Source organism: Paroedura picta, chromosome 16, assembly GCF_049243985.1.
Source record: "Paroedura picta isolate Pp20150507F chromosome 16, Ppicta_v3.0, whole genome shotgun sequence".
In the NCBI taxonomy this organism is placed as follows: domain Eukaryota; kingdom Metazoa; phylum Chordata; class Lepidosauria; order Squamata; family Gekkonidae; genus Paroedura; species Paroedura picta.
The window spans coordinates 30,200,155-30,219,189 of NC_135384.1; the positions used below are offsets into that span (position 1 = coordinate 30,200,155).

General features: G+C 56.6%; 2 protein-coding genes across 3 annotated transcripts; both read right to left on the minus strand.

The window, feature by feature from the left end:
- Nucleotides 1–16: 16 nt before the first annotated feature.
- Nucleotides 17–5,469, minus strand: LOC143825732 (glucose-6-phosphatase catalytic subunit 1-like). Of its 2 annotated transcripts, none has more exons than XM_077314001.1 (5): nt 4,144–4,927; nt 3,513–3,622; nt 2,588–2,693; nt 2,321–2,436; nt 17–1,391 (listed from the first exon to the last, which is right to left on the minus strand). In XM_077314001.1, the coding sequence occupies exons 1-5, from the start codon at nt 4,371–4,373 to the stop codon at nt 880–882; spliced, it is 1,074 nt and encodes a 357-aa protein (XP_077170116.1). In that variant the 5' UTR covers nt 4,374–4,927; the 3' UTR covers nt 17–879. The 2 variants fall into 2 exon arrangements, with proteins under 2 accessions (XP_077170116.1, XP_077170117.1); XM_077314002.1 differs by having other exon boundaries at nt 889–1,435; nt 4,144–5,469.
- Nucleotides 5,470–8,959: 3,490 nt separating this feature from the next.
- On the minus strand, nt 8,960–16,158 carry LOC143825789 (amine oxidase [copper-containing] 3-like). The gene is made up of 4 exons (XM_077314108.1): nt 14,103–16,158; nt 13,090–13,375; nt 10,977–11,106; nt 8,960–10,786 (listed from the first exon to the last, which is right to left on the minus strand). The coding sequence occupies exons 1-4, from the start codon at nt 15,676–15,678 to the stop codon at nt 10,502–10,504; spliced, it is 2,277 nt and encodes a 758-aa protein (XP_077170223.1). The 5' UTR covers nt 15,679–16,158; the 3' UTR covers nt 8,960–10,501.
- Between the last annotated feature and the right edge of the window lie 2,877 nt (nt 16,159–19,035).

Here is a 19,035-nt window from a genome sequence, read left to right on the forward strand (position 1 = left end):
AAAATAAACACAGCACTTAATAATTTATTTTTTTATTTCAAAAGACTATTGACCGCTTGACCAAACGTCACAAAAGTAGCTCCGCAGGTGTAACGAAATATGGTCACAGAGACATTTCCCAGAGCCCAGCGGCCTGAGCATCAATGGGGGCAGCCAATCAGCTGCCGCTTGTGGTCGATCCTGGGGCTTGACTGCCCCCACCCCACCCTGCACTGCCCACAATGCCAGCCATCCTGCCAGGACTGGCCATGCCATCGCCAGAGGTCTCCAGGAAGCCCCCCCCAGAAATGGAAAGAGCCGTGGAATCGGCCGTCACGGGACCCCACGGAATTACGGCTCACCTCTACACTACAGTGTCCCTGCAGGACGTGGGGGGGGGGGCGGACTTGCATAGCATTGTACCCCACTGAGGTCTCCATCCTCTCCAGCCTCCACCCCCAAATCTCTAGGGGTTTCCTTCCCTGAATCGAGTAACCCTACCCCCCTTCCCGCGAGGGGTGCCAGCCTCCAGGGGGGACCTGGGGATCCCTGGGTATCGCAGCTCATCTCCAGACGGCAGAGGCCAGATCCCCTGAAGGAAATACACGGACTTCAGGGCATTCTACGCCGCTGAGCTCGCCACCAATCTCTCGGGGTTTCTCAGCCTGCAGCTGGAACCCCTGCCCCCCACACCAACAGTGGCCGGGGGAGGGGGGACGCAGGCGACCGTGGCACTGGCCTTGCCTGCTATGGGGGGCAGGCCAAAGCGACCCCCGTGTGGGGACCGATGGGGAGCCCCACAGGGGCCAGAAGGCAAGGCCCCCCGGCGAGGGGGATCCCAGCACCCTGTCCTTCGGCTCAAGAGGTCCTCCTTGGAGCCGTCATTCCCTCGCTGGCCAGCTACGCCGCTTTCTTCTCCTTGTGGTTGAGCAGCTGGGAGACGCAGTAGGGGACGAGGGCGGCCGCGGCCAGAGGCACAGCGGTGCTCTTGCAGAAGGACAGCAGGTAGAAAAGCAGCTCCACCTTGGCCGGGGGCTTGAAGGAGTCGAAGAGGTGCAAGACCAGGAGTGAGGCCACCACGCAGCTCAGCCGGAAGCCCCGCTGCTGCCCTCGCTTCCCCCGGCAGCTCTCCAGGTACATGGGGGAGTTCAGCGCCAGGCCGAGGCCAAAGAGGACGCCCAGGTTGCGCAGGAGGCCGGCAAAGGGGGTGGTGTCCAGGTGGACCCACTCTGGCTTCTCACACCACCTCTTGGCCTTCTCCAGGGTCCATAGGAGGTCCACGCCCAGGACCCGGAGCAGCAGGTAGAAGCCCAGGGCGAAGCCGAAGAGGAAGAGCGTCGTGGCCGTGTACCTCCGCAGGCTGGCGTTGTAGATGGAGTGGATGCGCTGGAACGATTCGGCAACCAGCATGCCTGGCGTGGGGAGCAAGAGGCAGAGGTGGCAGACCCTGAAAACCCTTCAAGCAGTTGGGGTGGGCAAGATGCGCAGTGAGCATGATTGAACACAGCACAAAGAGGGGCCTGCAGGGGGCACCGGAGGACAGGGGTCTTTGGCATAGCGACATCAGGAACATAATGGTATTTTTCCAGTTATCTCCTACATCCTGACTGGCTCAACGGGAGACTTCCTGCTTCTTTGAGCCCACTTCCTCCCTGCTTGCCTCCAGAACAGCAGACATACTGAATGGCAGCTGACAGCAGTTTGACAGCTACATGGTTAGAACTCTCTTCTCTCCTCCTACACAAAGTTTCTTTCACAATAAAACTATTCTGTTCTTTTAAGCAGTCTGGTGCTCTGCATTTTTTTGCAAATTCAGACCCCACCAACACGAGAAGTTTTGGGCCGAGCATCTTGGGAAGTACTTTGTAAAACAAAAGCAAGGTGAACAAGAGCCCTGCAGGTGCCCAGAAGCATCTCTCAGCTCCCCCAGCCAACCTCCTTTTGGAACTTGCTCTCAGGGCCCCCTAGCTAGGCTTGCCAACCTCCAGGTGGTGGCTGGGGATCTCCCAGGAGAGGGTGGCCAGGCTCCAGGTGGGGCCTGGGGCTCCCCTGGAATGATAGCTGACAGCTCATCTCCAAGGGCTGCCTGGAAGGTAGCATGTGGGGTAGTCTATAGTGCAGGGAAGTCCCTCCACTCCTCAGACTTCACCCCCCAAGTCTCCAGGGATCTCCCAGCCTGGTCTGGCAATCTGGCCCAGAGTCAAGACCAGGCTGTTTTCTGCCTCCCGGGAGAACCCAGCAGCTCCACCGGGGCACCAGAACTGGTGAGGAAATGGAAGCAGAGGAACATGCACTTGCTTGGGGGTCTGCAGGGGCAGCGGAGGGGAGGAGGCGAACTCACCTGAGAAGACGCCAGCAATGACCTGGTGAGGGAAATGGGCAGCGAGGAAGACCCGAGAGAGGCAGACGCAGACCTGGATGGCCCAAAAGGCGGCCCACAGCACCGCCTGCAGGAAGCTGCCAAGGGAGAGGGAGAGGGAGAGGGAGGCCATCGTGAGCACAGGGACCGGCCAGCCAGGCTGGGTCAGGACCCACCACAGCACCCTTCCCCTCCAGGGCAGCCCTCCGCTGCCTCCCGAGGCCTCCTTCCCCGCAGGCTGCTACTGACCGATGCTTCCAGGACGGCTGCTTGTTGCCCAGGAGGATGGAGAGGATGGCGGTGATGGTCACGTAGTACACCCCGGCAGATCCCATGGCGTGTCCCGAGGGGCTTCCTGCCGCGGGGAGCAAGGAAGGAAGGGAAGAGACGGGGCATGGAGACCTTGCGGGATCCCAACTGGCCTCCCGGCCACAGAGAGAGAAGGCAGGCTCCGTAGCCCTGGACCCTCCCCGTGAATTTCCCGGCCTGAGTTCCTTTGCCTCCGCCACAGTCAGAAGCACAGCAGCATTTCAAAGGACATCAGGGACGGTCCCGGTTTGGCAAAGCATTTTAACCTCTTGGGGCTACAAAGAAAGGAGCGGGGGGGGGGGGGTGCAGATTGGGCCAGGCTGTGCTGGGGGGGGGGGTGGACTGCTCTGTATCTGCTCTGCGTCGTTACATTTCATACTTTTAGTTAGAAAGTGTCTTTCCTGCATCTGGGTGGGCAGAAATGAAGAGAGAGTCTGAAAATCAGCGAGAGCCGGCTACCAGCCCTAAAAAACACCAGAATAAAAAACCGCAGGACTCTAAAAACACCTCACAATGGTTCACCAGGTAAAAGTGGCAAGACCTTGACTAATGGTCTCTTTAATGAACTCCACCCAGACACAGGAAACACCCTTCTTAATGGATTTGCTAATGAACACAGGAAGCACACTGCCTCGTTCTGTCCAGTCCCTGGCAGGCTCCCGGAGAAGGCAGCAATGGGACGTGTTGGACACACACCCTTCCCCGGGAGTACACAAGTACACAACATGCCCGGCAACTGTTCACACGTTCCACACTCTGTCCGGGAGAGGTTCCCACTCTTGCTGCCTTGGGCACCCTCCAGCCCACCCAAGCGCCCTTCTCTTCTCTGGGCCCAGCCCTGCTCCCCTCTGCCTTGGCGTCTCACCTGGGCCGGTCTCGCAGGTCACAGGGAACTGCTGGATGGAAGGGGCTGAGGCATTGCGGTAGAATCCGGTTTCATGCACCCACCAGTAGGGTCTCTGTCCAAATAAGATCCTGCAGGAAGAGGGACAGTCAGGGACAGCAGAGGGGGCTACAGCCCCAAACCACCAAAACCTTGCTGTGTACTTCTGGGGGGGAGGGGGGAGAGCCCACCTCTCTCTATGGCGTATGCTGAGAAAGAAATCTGCATTTATCCCCGAGGCTGTCTGAGAGGCAGTCGGGGACGAGGGGGGGGGCTGTCCTCTCTCCCTTAGACCCAGGAAAACAGACCGCCAGCCTGAGGCTGAACAGCCAGGGAGGGTGAAGGGAGCAGGAAGGAGGAGGGGGAGACCTGGGAGAGCCTGGGGAAAGTGGTTTGGCCATTCCAGCAGTGGTGCCTTTGTAAAAGGACAAGGGATGCTGGAGAACGGGTCGGACGGCCTTCCTTCCCGATGCCAACCTGGCAGGAGCTAGCGGGTGGCTCAGAGGGGAAGGCCAGCCTTCTCCAGGTGCCAGGGGCACTCTCTCTCTCTCGCAAACGCTGGGGCACGAAAGCTGCCAGCCCAAGAGCCCTGCCGGGCGGGGAAGCCGCTCACCACTTGAAGACCAGGTTCAGCCAGTCTCCAATCACGGCCACCCAGATGAGCCTGATGCCCACGGCCTCGCAGAGGTGGAACCAGATGGGGAAGAGGACGAAGAAGGTGTTTCGGAGGTCGGCGGCGAAGGAGACGAAGAGGAACCAGTCCTGGGAGGCCGGGTAGCTGGCTTGCAGGTAGTGCGTGGCTTGGATGCCCGAGTGGTGGAGGAGGTCCATGCCGGCTTCCATTCTCTCTCGGTGACGCTCTCGGACGGACTGCGCTGGGACTCTGCCGCCCGACAGCTCCCCGGGGGCCCGCTCCCTCGCAGCCTTTTATCCCCCGGGGAGTGCAGCGAGTTGAGCTTTGGACCCAAATTCCCTTTGGTCACAAAACACCTCAGGATCAAAGGTGCTTCCCCCAACCAGCTTGGGACAAACAAGCGCAGAGCCATTTATGCAAGGGGACAAATACGTCGTCCAAAATAGCCGAACTGTGTGTGTGTGTGTGTGGGGGGGGTGAGTGTTGTCTCTCTGCAGTGACACCGTTGGGCAAACAGGGCTCCCCGCTTCCCCCACCCCACCACGGCAGAAACAAAGTCAAAAACAAGCATCCCTACAGCCAGGTGGGCGGGCGCCTTGGTCTGGAGCAGCAGAGGAAACTGGAGTCCAACCGGTTTCATTCAAGGTAGAAGCTCCCTTGTGCAGGCGTCCTTGGTTTTCCTTCGGTGTGCACTCCCCCATGGAGAGGACGGTGCAGCTGGCTCCAGATTTTAAAATGGTCCTCCAGTTATCCTTCCTTCCCTCCCCCCCCCCGTTAAATCAAAGTCAGATGTAGAAATTCTATTTAAACTGGTTTAAAATCAATGGACATTTGAAAGGGAGGCCCCCAGGACTGCACACAGTACTCCAGGTGGGGTCTGACCGAGGCGGTCTACAGTGAACTATGACCTCTTGTGATTTGGGTGCGACCCCTCTGCTGATACAGCCCAAGCGTGCATTTGCCTTCTTTACCTTGGACTGTAAAAATTACCAGCAGATTTGGGAAGCCCTTGTTACCCTGACTGTTTCCAGCCTGCCTGGGAAAGGAAGATTGTTCAACTTTACACTTATGCTCTGGATAAGAAACCGGAGATTTCACGAAAAGCGGCCATAAGTTTGGCCTTGATAAACACTGCTGGCAAATTGCTTTAATTTGCTGGTATTGTTTCTGTGTGGGCATCTTTTATTTAATAGTATTGTATATATTGTATTTGATATACTTCCTGATTGTATATATCGAAGTTTTTAAAATATATTTTATGCGGCTTGATCTCATTTCCTATCCTGGAATGCCGGTGAGAGCATTTGCCACTCAGGGGTCGTCAAACTGCGGCCCTCCAGATGTCCATGGACTACAATTCCCATGAGCCCCTGCCAGCGAATGCTGGCAGGGGCTCATGGGAATTGTAGTCCATGGACATCTGGAGGGCCGCAGTTTGACTACCTGCCTGGACCGCTTGTTCCCTGAGCCGAGAGGGCTCTGCAGCCGCCTGCTGCCTCCCTTCTGCATCTGACCTTGGGGGACCGGCATCCCTTCCCGGGCACCTCCTGGCTGCGTTGTTCTGGGGGGAGCCCAACGGATTCCTAAGCAGGGGAAGAGGATGAGGCGTGGAATTCGTGAAGGGAGCCCGGGTCGGACAAAAGGCGTCTCCAGGTGAGCTTTGCCTTTCTGGGCTCCCGTCCAGCTGATCTTAAGCGGCTTCCGTCACACTGCCTGCAGACGGTCCGGAGGGAGAGGAGAGTCGATGCTGACTCAACTGACTTGAGTCCACCTGGGGAGACTTCATCCCACTCGCCCTGCAGGGCGCCGCATTTTTATCTCCGCAGCCAGAATTATCAGCCGCCGCTACTTAAGCAGCTACTGTGGAGAATTCTTGCTGAGGAGATCAAAAGTGTGTGTGTGTGGGGGGGGGGGCTGGGCTGCTGAAGGACTGGGCACCTGCCAGGTATTCACGCAGTGCATTTTGCAGAGCAGGTGGGGTTGCATTTGGGAGGATCTTGGCCATTTTGAGGCCACCCCCTAATGATTAAGAAGCACCCTGGTTTGGGGGAGAGACCATTCTGCCAGAGCGGGTATGGAAGGGAAAGTGTGCCAGTTGGGTTGCAGGGGTCACCTGGAATTACAGCTGTTCTCCTGACCCCTGGGAGAAAAGGGCAGCTTTGGGGAGACGGCCTGATACCCCACTGAGAGACCTGCCTCCTCCCCCTCCCCCTTTCTCAGCCCCACCTCCGAGGAAGGGACATGGGAAGGACAGTTCCAGACACTCAGGGAGAACTGAGATGCAGCTGGAGCTGATTGGGGGGTGCACGTGTGTGTTGTACTCGCCAAGCCCGTGGTCTTCCCCTCTGGACAGCAAGCGTGCAGGGCTTTCCAAGGCCTGGATGTCTCTGAAGCCAAGTCCCCCTTCCTGGAGACCACGGCGGCGGCTCCATTTCTCCCGGGGGCTGTTTGTTGTGCTCCTTTTCCTAGAAGCCCGGATCACGCTGCCAGCTTGGCCATCTGTGCCGAGTGCGTCCTCCCTCCCAAGCGCTGTTGTCCACCCTCGTGCCACCAGGACGAGTGAGTGGGGTTAATGATTTGTGGCTGGCCAGTGAAAAGCTCCGGCTTATCTCTGCTCCACAACGAAAGTCCAAGCCGGGGGTCCTTGACCCGCCACAGCCTGCGTAGGCAGTGGCCATGTCCCCGAAGGACAGGACACTGCAGACGTGGAACCGCAATCCGGCCACTCTCTGGGCCCCTCCCCCTCCGTGGCTGGGCACCGCTTGCTCCGTGGCTGGGCACTGCTTGCTCTGTGCCACGGGCCAACACAGAAACCTGCTTTGAGGAGCCACTCTGAGGAGGGGGCTGGGGGGATCCAGTAAGCCAGATGACCGTAGAGCAAGCTCTCCAGGCAAGGGCGACCTCGCTGCCTCTTTTGGGGAATGAAAACATTTGTTTATCTTCTGGCGTGTGCCTCGTGTGGCCAGGAGATCTGAGAACAATCTGGCAACCAGGGAAGGGGAGTTGGGAGGGGTCTGCCGTGGCCTATCATGACCCCCTCCCCCAATGTTCCCCCCGGTTTCCAGGAGGTCTCCCCTCCAAATACTAGCCAGGGTTGGCCCTGCTTAGCTTCTGTGAATTGAGAGGTTCGGGCTTGCTGGGGCTCAGGTCAAGAGCATTTCTGCACATGTTACTTGCCGGCCTGTTCTCTGGATGCCGTCTCTGAGTCTGTGCCTGGCACCCCACGTTTGCGGCTTTCTCCGGCACCGTCCGGAAGTCCATTCCCAGCTGGCATTTTGCACTTCTGTAACCACGTAAGGACAGAGTTGGTGTCCAGGGGCCCCTTGAAAACCAACCAAGTTTTATTCAGAGCATGAGGGTGTGTGAGCAGGTGCACCTCAGTGGACGTTCCCAGTCCGTCTGTGTGGCTAGAGGGGGAGCAGCAAATTTCGCACCCGGCACACCAAAGGCGTTTCACAGACTGAATAGCAAAGCTTAAGCTACTCTGTGTGTTTGGGCATCTGAGGCACACCAACACTTACACCGTGGATAAAGCTCGGTTGGTCTCCAAGGGGCCCCTCAGGGGACTCACCCACTAGCCCTCCGCCCGGCACCAGCGGCCGTCATTGACCCACAACCATTTCGTCTTTGGTGGCATCGGCCCGAGCTGGAGGGCCATAAGCAGAGCCAGGCTGGCCTGGGAGGGAGGCCAGGCTGGGGCTTGCGGCCGAGGGCCTTCCCGGGGTCAGAGTCTCAGGGAGAGCAAGCCGGTGCTCACGTGAACAGGCGCTGGGGAGCCACCGAGCTCGGCCAGATCTGGGCTGCCGGAACAGTTTGTAACGGAGGCCTTGGTCTGGAGGCGAGGAGGGCAGCGTTTCCGGGGGCTGACTCAGACGCAAGACACTGTTGTTGACCGCGGACCGTGAGCCAGGCTGTGCCAGGCAAGGCCGGCCTGAAGCAAGGGCAACTGACCCCCCCCCCCCGCCTGTCAGCCTCCCTCCCACCCTCTCAATCAATACCAGCGTTACAGATTAACCCTCCGGCTTTGGCTGGGCTGCGTGAGGAGCGGCCTCTTGCCGTGGACTTGCAGGAAAGCCACAACACAGACCGAGCGACCTCAGAAGTCCAAACAGAGCTGCCCCCTCTGTCCTCTAAGAGTGGCGGCCACTAATCCGGAGAACCGGGTTTGAAACCCCAATCCTCCTCAGTTCTCCCAGAGCTCTCTCAGGCCCACCTACCTCACAGAGTGTCTGTGGTGGGGAGGGGAAGGGAGAGCTCTTCTTCATCTTCTCCTCCTGCAGTCAATGCTCTCCGAGGGACGGTGTGTGTGGTTTGTGCGACAGGCGGGGGGAAATGGGTTTCAAAAAGGAGGGAGGAGAGTAGTTCGGCACCCCCCGTTCCCCAAGGAGGAGAGCGGGACCAGTTTCCCCTGCACCTCTTGCTTGACAGCCCACTTCCCCCATCGCTTTGTCCCGGGGGAAGACCAGCACGCCCCCCCCCCCTGGTCCTCCTGCAGATCTCGTGGAGGGAGAGGCGGGTGTGGGAGTCCGTGGGTCCTGGGGAGACACTTCTCTGCTTTGTCATGCTTTTGCGCCTCCCTGCATTCGTTTCAGCAGAAGAGCTGGGTGTGCCTGGCGGGAGCAAAATCAAACACACCAGGCAGGCACCATTCCCAGGATGCGTTTCCTGTGGCCATGAGCCCCATGGAATTGCTTGGCAAAAGCCGTTCTGGACCAGAAGTCCTGAGATGCGGCTTCAGCATGCCCAAGGGTGCCCGTGAGGGATGCAGCACAAAGCTCGAGTCCAGCCAGGCACCTTTAAGACAGACAGAATTTTATTCAAGGTGCAAGCTTTTGTGTGCACAGCACACTTCCTCAGAAACAATGGAATGGGAGTGGCAAGTCCACCTAGGAGAGCCAGAGGGAGGGCCAAGGATTAGCCCACAGCCTAAGGAAGACACAGAGCAGGTTCTAGGGCCTGACAGGAGCAACAAGCAACATTCACAAGGTTATCATTTGCTTGGGTTCAACTCTGGGAGGAAAAACATAGTAGAGGAAATAAAAATGTCAAAATTGGAGACTAATGGACAGACGCATTCCCAACTGTGGAACCATGAGACTAATTAGAAGAAGAAGAAGAGTTAGTTCTTAGATGCCGCTTTTCTCTACCCGAAGGAGTCTCAAAAAGCGGCTTCCATGTGCCTTCCCTTTCCTCTCCCCACCCCAGACACCCTGAGAGGTGGGTGGGGCTGAGAGAGCTCTGACAGGACTACTCTGGAAGAGCAGCTTTCTGAGTGCTGTGGCAAGGCCAAGGTCACCCAGCTGGTTGCGCGGAAGCAAACTCGGCTCGCCAGGTTAGAAGTCCGCCCTGCTAACCGCACCACCACGCTGGCTCTCAGAGAGAGGGTGCTGTGCATGCCGCAGGGGAAATTCACTCTGGTCTGTGAAAGCTTCGCCACAAGGAAGGGGCCTCCAGAGCCAGTGTGCTGCGGTGGTTAAGAGCGGCAGAGTCCAATCGGGAGAACTGGGTTTGCTTCCCCACTCCTCCTCCACAGGCAGCCAGCTGGGTGGCCTTGGGCCACTCACAGTTCTCTGAGGGCTCTCTCGGCCCCAACTCCCTCACAGGGTGTCTGTTGTGGGGAGAGGAAGGGAAAGAGGTTTGGAAGCTGCTTTAGGAGTCCTCCAGATAGCAGAATGCAGGATATTAAAAAAACAAAACAAAAAAAACCCAGATCTTTCCCTCCTCCTTCCTAATTCCATTTTATTTCAGTCCTAAACTCTGAGATTAAGGGATTGCCGTCATTTCCTTTTTGGTCCCCCCCCCCGCATAAAAAAGCAGTGATTGCAATCTCAAATTCCCTCATCGCTTGGGACCATCCCAACTATTCCTGCACCCACCACGTTCCCAGTGGGAAGCCAGCAAAAGAAGAGAGGCCCCCAACCCCCCCCCCATAAGCAAAAGGTGGCAGCAAGGGTGGGGCGGGGGGGAGACCTGCCGAGATGTAGCTTGGTGTGCCTGGCAAGCTGGCTCCAGCTGTTCTCCAACAGGCACGGGGAGTATCACCCCCACCTGTCTCCACCCATGTCCACAACACACCTGCACAGGCTGTACTTGCCGGAAATGTACGCGGCTGAATATTTCAGTCGCCAGAGACTCCTCCCGCGTCATGACTTCCCCACATCATGACTTCTCGCATCAAAACAGGCTCTCAGAGGTGAAGGTGGCACCTTTTTGCACCCAGCTGAGAAGCCGGAAGGGGCAGCCGAGGGAAAGGGCGAGCCAGGGGGGGGGCAGGCAGGCCCATCAGCTAGCTAAACTAGGGCGTGCGCTGGCGGGGGCGGGCGGGGGTCCCATCAGGTCAAAGGTCGGTCAGGTTCTGGAATCCCGTGTAGGCAAAAGTGGGGAGGCGAGGGGAGCAGGAGGCGGCCTTGGGCAAGCAAGCTGCCCGGTTGAGGCCACACTGGCTGGCATCCTGGCCCCCCGCGAAGTAGACGCCATCCGGGGACTCGACAGAGGGGTCCACGTTAAAGTAGTTGTAAGGCCGGAGGAAGAAGCCCACCCCGTTGCCCACGGTCGCTGTGTTGGGGATGTCCTCCGCATGGGGCACGTGCAAGAAGCCCACGGAGACCCAAGCCACCAGGTCCTGGGCAGGAAGACAGAGAGAGAAACCCGCCGTCAGAAGAGGCTTTCCCCTCCATCAAAGTGGCGGGGGGGGAGGGGGGGAGAACTCCCCTATGGGCCCCTGCCCCACCTTGCTTACCTGTCGTGTTGGCTGCCCCCCCCCCCATTTTCTTTTCTCCTTTTTGGCCACATCCCTGATTGCAGAGACTCACCTGGTCAGTGATGGTCTCGTTGTCAATGAAGTTGGCAAAGGTCACCAAGGGATCCCACGGGTCGTTCTGGTTGTAGATGCAGGTGCTGGTCAGCTCCTCCTCTTTCCGCTTGGTGACGGCCACCTGGTACCTGGAGAGGATGGGGCATGAGGAGAGTGGGGCAGAGGCCCAAGGGACCGAGGACACAGGGGGCCATCAGAGGAAGCAACGCTCCAAGCCCACCATTGAGCTCCCGGGGGAGCCAAGCAAGGGCCCTTTCCGGGTGGCAGAAAGAGTTGCCAGCTGAGACCCAGGCCCTGCTGGAGCAGCCAGAATCCTGCAGGGCCTGCAGAACAGCACTCTCCTGCCAGGTGTAAGGTTGAGGCCTTGGATGGGCCAGGGCTGGTTGGCTCCCTCCTCCGCCCCTTTTCTGTTGCCTGCACCTCTTCGTAGAAATCCTTCTGCTCAACGGACGAACCCTTCGTGCCTGGTGAGAAACTTCCGATTCATGCAGGCTTCTGTGGGAGGAAACTGAGCCTCGAAGGGGAACCGGAGCTCACAGCTCCATCCGTAATGCTGCATTAAATGCATGTGGCAGCAGACGAAGGAAGTATGGCCCCGAGGAGGAGAACGGAGAGAGGGAGAGAGGGGAAGGGCAGAAAGCCGTGCCGTTTGCTCTCCAGCGTGAAATTCCAAGCAGGCTAGGAGCATAGTTCACTCCCCAGTGGATGTCTTCCCAGCAGTTCTTGGCGCTTGTTGGAAGACGAGGAGCTGCTGAATGGGGCAGAGACAGATTCCCAACAAGAAAGGAAGCCCTTGTGCGGCTAGTCAAGTAAATCCGAAGAAGCATTCCATTGTACATTTCATTATTATGTTTCACTTGGTTTTGCATTTGTGTGTCTGTGTGTGTCAGTTGTCAACGGTTATTTGTTGTTTGTGGCCCCACTAAGCGCATGGAAGCCTGGGCCTATGGCCACGAGGAGTTTTCATTTGGTTTTCTTAAAAATATTATTATTTCAAAAGAAACAAAAACAAAATGCAGTGTCAAAGCTCCCCACACACCCATTTTGCAACAACTCACCTTTAGGGGACGGGGTTGTGTAAGCCGCCTCGAGCCTTCGGGGGGAGGCGGGGTATAAATACAACAACAACAACAACAACAACAATAATAATAATAAACGCTTCGGCATGGGCTGGCCCTGGGTGAATGCCGCTGGATTTGCTCTAGCTTGCTTGCTGAAGTGCTGGATTTGGAATCCATTTGCCATTCTGCAGTCAATTGTATGAATTGTTTTTGTTGCATTGCTCCCTGTTGTTATCATTCCACATTCTGTGTTGTTTACAGTATGCCTGGCCTCGGGATGCTTGTCATTCACATTGTTTTCGGGTACTGTAACCCCTGCCCTGCTCGGGGACCTTGTGCTAGCCAACTGCATGAGCTTGAGCCGCAGGGAGAAAGGCCGGCCCCTTGCTATTTGCTCAATATGTATCTTGGTAGAGCTGGGATCCCTTTTGTAGGGTGTCCACTTCGACTGCAGGGCGGACACCTCTGGGTTGGGAAAGATCTGGCAATTGGGAGGGGGGTGGGGAAAGACAGGGACCAGTAATGCCCCGCCGTCCTCCCTCCAGAGCAGTCTTGTGTCTCCAGGGGAACCGATCTTAGTCACCCAGAGACCAATTGTGCTAGTGGGAGTTCTCCAGGTGCCATCTGGAGGTTGGCAAGCCAATATCATTGCCGCATGGTCAGAGAGGAGGTCCAGGGCATGCCTCTGGTTAGCCATGAAAGATCCTTTCCTTTTGGGTTTTGTTTAATGGCTGTAGCCAAAGTTTTTGACTGAAATGGAAAACAGGAGCCGTCCGTGACAGCGAGACTTTTGTCCTGAGGTGAACCTTTAAAACTCCCCCCCCCTCCATTTTTCTTTTTCGGCTTCCGGGGTCATCTTCCTTGTGTGCCTTGAAGACCAACCGCGTTTTGTTCCGGGTGCCAGCTTTGTTGGGGATGGGCAGGCACACCTCAAATAAAACCTGGCTGGACTTCAAGGTGCCCGACGGGAGGGGGCTCTGCTGCTTCAGCCCCCACAGCCCCCCACCTGGCACTCCGTTCGGGAGACTGGGCAGGAAGGAAGCCACTCACCTGCCCCAGCTGATGGACCTCTCCATGGTGCTTGTTTCGGGCAGGTGCTCGCCCGCAAAGTTGACCGCCTGGATGCGGTACGTCCGCTGGTGGCCCCACTGGTTCTCCCGTCTGGAGGCGAAGTGCAGATACCGCGGGGCTTTGCCGCCCAAGGGGAAGGCGGCCTCCTCCTCCTTGTCCAGGACTCGCCTGACGAGCATCGGCCGCTGGATCTGGTGTTCGGGGCTCCAGGGCACCTGCACGGTCTCAAAGGCCGTCTCAAGGGCCACCAAGGAGTTCTTGGTCCCTAAAGAACAAAACCCAAGAGAACGTGCTTGGCTCTCCCGCTTGGAAAATGCGGCATGCTGGACTGAGCAGAACACAAAGAGCGTCCTGCAGGGGGCATCAGCAGGAAGGTGGATACAGCATAGGAAGAAGAAGAAGAAGAAGAAAGAAGAAGAAGAAGAAGAAGAAGAAGAAGAAGAAGAAGAAGAAGAAGAAGCAGGAGAAGCAGAAGAAGAAGAAGAAGAAGGAGGAGGAGGAGGAGGAGGAGGAGGAGGAGGAGGAGGAGGAGGAGGAGGAGAAGGAGAAGGAGAAGGAGAAGGAGAAGGAGAAGAACTGGTTCTTATATGCTGCTTTTTTACAGCCCAAAGGAGTCTCAAAGCAGCTTAAACTCATCTCCCCTTCCTTTCCCCACAACAGATAACTTGTGAGGTAGGTGAGGCTGAGAGCTCAGAAAGAACTGTGACTGGCCCAGACCTCCACCACACTTAACCAGTATTCCACATTGGCTCTCAGTTCCTCTTCCCACAACAGAAGCCTCTGTGACAGCAGCTCTGACAGAAGTGTGACTGGCCCAAGGTCCCCGAGCTGGCTGTAGGTGGAGGAGGAGGAAGGGGCAATCAAAGCCAGTTCTCCAGCTCTTGACCCCACACCCAGCTGGCTCCAAAGACCAGGCATGCCGCCACAGCCTACGGGGTCCCTCGTTCACACTGGCTGCTTGTGGCCCTTGGAGAAGCGCCAGGAGTACCTACCGTCAATATCCAGGTCCACTTTGTAGTTCATGAGGTGCGTGTGGAGGGTCCCGAGGGTGTGGTCCCCGACCCTACTCCCGAACGCCTTCCCCTTGCCGGTGAAGAAGGAGGAGCTGATGTAGCCCGTGGCGTGGACCTTGACTTCGATAGCACCGTTTTGGTAGAAAACAAAATCCCAGACGTAATCGTAGTTGATAAGGGTAGAAATGGCCCGCAAGACCAGGGCGTACCTGGCGAGCCCCCCGTAATAAAAAGAGCCCATGTTGGAGAAGTGGCGACGCAGGGGCACCCCCGTGTCGTGCTCAAAGATGCAGACCGAGCTCTTCCTCAGCCTGGGGCTCTCAGACTCCATCAAGTAGTGCCGGTCCACGTAGGTGGCCCTGTAGGGGCAGTCCACGCCCCGCACTAGCTCAAAAGAAAACTTGCCGATGCCCAGGCTCCCGTCCATGTAGCGGGTGGACATCCCCCCCGGGCAGTCCGACCCGTAGACCGCCAGGGCTTCCTGCAGGCTCAGCTCGTAGGCGACCCTCTCCTGGCCAAAGCGGATGTCGAAGAGCCGGGGCCCCGTGTTCACGTTCATCCCAAAGGCAAAGCTCCAGGACAGGTAGGCCACACGGCTGCCCGTGACGCTGTAGCGCCTCCCTTGGGGCTCAAACTGCATCGGGCCCACAGGAGGAGCAGCAGGCGGGGCAGGGGGCTTCATGGAGGCCGAATCTTCCTCCGGCTGGACTCGCTTGACTCGGACCGCCTTCACGGCCCTCTCCTTGTAGCTCTTTTCCAGCTGGGCCAGGCCCGGATAATACTGGCCGTCATAGAAGACGCTCCGCACGACCCACCGGGAGCGGTTCAAGTGGCCGTGGTCCACCAAGACCTCCAAGCCCACCGGCTGGACGTAGTAGCCGCTGCCCACGACGTTCTGGAAAAGGACAAACCAAGTCGCCCGGTCTCCAGACTGGAGGCCGCGGGGGGCCGTGGTGAGCGTCGCCAGGTCAGTCGTGGGGTACTCACAACAGTCCCGGAGGAAGGCCGGGGCCTTGGAGAGCTCGTGGAAAATGAACAGGTCAATGTCCCGGTACTCCTTCTCCGTCACCGGCCGGCTGTGATAGGGCACTTTCCTGCCAAACTTCTGGAGCGTGATATCCCGGTGGTACGTCGGATTTGGGAGAGGGCCGACCAGGAACTCAGTCACGTTGGGCTCTGGCTGGCCCCCAAAGAACACCACGGCCAGCGCCTCCCGAGGGGGCCGGGCCCTTTGGTGGTCCAGGAAGGCCAGTGCCTCGGCTTTCCCAGGGAGCTGCAAGTCCAGGTAGTAAATGCAGTTCTCGGCCGGTTCTGCGTGGCGAGCATCTTGCAGAGGGACGCCGAGGTTGCCCCTGAGGTAGGCGACCACTTGAGCCATCTCTTCCGCTGTCAAGTCAGCAAATATGTCGCTCTCTTCACCGCTGGCCGCCTCGGGGGAAGCGGGCCGCTCCGAGCAGCCACAAGTGGACACCTTCTCCCTTCTAGTCAACAGAACACACACCAAGGCAAAAACCGTGGCCAGAGCCAGGATCAGGAAGATCACAACCGTCTTCATGTTCCTCCTCAGCAGGCGCGGTGAAGGCGACGGTGGCCACAGCGCTGGCCGGGATCCCCTTCCGCAAAGAGTCTGGGAAGCAGAGAGACCCTTCGTGGCCGCTGTGAGCCGCCTTGGGGGAGGGAACGGTGCTGGAATCCCGAGGGGGTTTGCAGCGAGCCATAAAAGGCAGCTTTGCTCTCCGCTTCTCTCCCCCCCCCCGTCTCGCTCTGCTATGTACCCACTTTGCTGCCAGCCCTACTTCTGTCCCGAGCGATGGGCCTCTGTGGGAAAGGCAACGCCCCGAGGGGGCACAGACCCTCCGAGCCATCTCCCTCGCAGGAGGCTGCCGGCCAGATGCTGTAATATGATCCAGCCGTTGCGGAAGAGGGAGAAGGTCTGCCTCTCTCTCTGACTTTCTTTTCAGCCCCCCAAATGCAGGTTTAATCTAGTTCTCATGCAGCCCAGCGGGCTGTTGTGGGCTTGGCAGACTGTGCTCCCCCAAGGAGGAGGGGAGGGTGACCGGGCTCTGCACAGAATGACGCTTTCTCCCAAGTCCCCCATGCTGAGGGCTCAAAGCCTGGCCCTCTGGAGCAATACACTGAAATAAGACCCACTTCTTGCACAACTCTGCAGAAAATCTGCACAGGGGTCTGAAGGCGGTCTGTTTCCACTACGACAGGACAACCCGGAAGCACAGGAGGTGCCCTTCGGAACGAGGACATCCCGGAGCTGGCCGCTCTGCTCTGGGTTTCCCGGGCCGTGCAGCTGTGGCCTGGTAGTTTTCGTCCCTGATGTTTATTATCTCCTGCACAAAATTAGCATTAGGAACCACATATAATTATATCATTAAAAGCCAGAAGGTGCTGCAGGTGCAGTTCCAGAGGGTCACATAAACGGTGATGCATGTCACATCAAATGGCCCAATGTGTTTTGACCCTAAAGGCCACAATTATTTTACAGGCGCATAAACTACAACTCTTCCAGCATGAAACATCTTTTGAAGGCTAGGCAGATAGTATATGAGCTGCCAAGGGGAAGCCCTACATAATGGATGTAAATCAGTTCCCACCAGCCTAGGCGCTCAGACTCCACCAGCATAGCGGCAAAGGTGGCCTAGGCTGAAGTGTGCCCTCAAATGCTTAAACATGAGGGTGCACACTGGGAATTTAACCTCGACCTGGGACAGAATTATTCAGGTGGGTGGCCATGTTGGTCTGAAGCAGCAGAACACAGTTCAAGTCCGGGGTTCCATGAAGACCAACAAAGTTCAATTCAAGTTGTAAATGTTCTTGTACACAGTGTACTTTGTCAGATAATGACACTGAAATTTCCATATATAAGGAGAAAGTTATGAAGATGTTTTCCAGATAAACAGGCCTTACAGGAATAGCACATTAAGGATATCTTTTATTTGGGTTCACTGGTGAACATCTTCATTACGCTGTGTCCTAAGCCATGGCTGACTTTCTCCTTATGTATGCGGTCTGGGAATTTCCATTTCATTGCATCTGAAGAAGCGTGCTGTGCACGCGGAAGTTTGCAACTTGAATAAGACTTTGTTGGTCTTAAAAGTGCCCCTGGACTCAAAATTGGTTCTTAATTACTATGCTTAATGAATGAGAGCACCTTAATGTATAAGAATTGATTTACACCCATCATTTGGGGCTTCAGATGCAACCTGCCTGGCTTTAAACAGACATCCCAGGTTGGAATATAGTTTATGGGTGAGCAATAATAAGGGTCATTGAAGAAGGCCCTCGGGGTGGAAACATGTCGGGCCTCTTGATGTTACGTGTGTCCCCATTCATGCGATCCTTTGGAATCCCAGGTTGCTGTAGACTTGGAATTAAGTTTATAATGATATCCTTCTTTGCAGGTTATTTATTCATTAGATGTTTAGACTGCCCTCCAAGCAAGTTTTAAATCTTAATTACGCGCACTGGGTAATAAATGGTTGCATTTCATTCTGGTTTTGGGTTTGCTCAGCCCTCGGGTTCCCGGTCTGATTTTCAGGTTGCCTTTTTGTTCCCCTTTTGGTTTCCTGGAGCTGGGCAAGGACCCCCTCAACAGATATGCCAAAAGAAACTGCTACACCTGCCTCCCCATCTCCCCCTCCGGCATCGAAATGCAGCACCTCATGACTGAAGGCGCAAGGGGCCCTTTGCAAATGTCATGCAGGGAAATATTCGTGTATTGGCAGCACGTGGGCCATGGTTATTGAGGGATGGGAGGTGTTTTAAGGTTTTTGTTTATTTTGACTGCGTTGCAGGACAAACACGTTACAGCAGCCATGCTCACTTTTCTCCGCCCTTGCCTCCAGGTGAGGCCTCGCAATCCTCCAGAATTACAGTTTATCTCCAGATAAGATAAGCAAGACCTTGTCTAATCTAGTGATTTCCACCCAGACACGTGAGAAGCACTTCCGAATTGAGCTGTTAATGAACTCCATCCAGACACAGGAAAAGTGCTCCCTGGTCCAGTCCATCCGCTGAGAAACGCCCAGAGAAGACAGGAATGTGACGTGTTTCTCCTCCCCCCAAAAGTAAGTGAACTGCCCAGCAACTGTTCACCCACTCCCCAATTTGGCACGGAGAGAGCCCCGTCTTGCCGCGTCCTGCCCCCAGAGATGCCAGCCAGCCACAGTGACTGATGAAATGTCAGACCACGTTGGCCACACAGCCTGCTGCAGCAGCCATATCTCCAGATACCAGGGGGGCTCAGGTGCCTTAGAGCCTTGTGCCCCGCTGAGATCCCTCTGCCTTTACATTTCCAGCTGACCGCTCCGAGTCTGGTGCTTGCAGGCCGTCAGTGGCTTCCGTGGTCCTGCGGGCTACTCCAGCCGGAGACCAGCCAGAGACGCAGGTCCACAGTCTGAAGCAGTCCATTCACTCAGACATTTCTCAGAGCGTAGATTAGATGGAATAAAGCAGCTTTGGTAGTTAAAAAAGTAACGATATGAACAATATGTTCCAAGGATAGCAAAGGGTAGACTAAGACTCAACCCCCACCCTTCAGCTAGAAGACATCCCTCCGCAGTCTTTTCTTGGGCAATACAGAAATATAAAAACCCTTCTTGTGACATTTATTGGCCAGGCCTGCTGCCCTACTTTCTCTTGACCTAGTAGTGGGCAGGAGGTGGAATCGGAATCAGGGCTTTCACGCCAGCAGAGCTTGGTTGCCAACTCCAGGAAATCCCTGGGAATTTGGGGCTGGGGAGGTTTGAGGAATTTGGGAAGAAGAAGAAGCCCAGCAGGGATATCTGCGGACCTATGAAAGCTCAAGCACCAAGTGGGAATAAATGTTGGCAGAGTTTAAAAATGCCAAGAAGGTCTCCAAAAGAGCCAATCAGGACTCTGGAGAAGATGACTTGAAAGA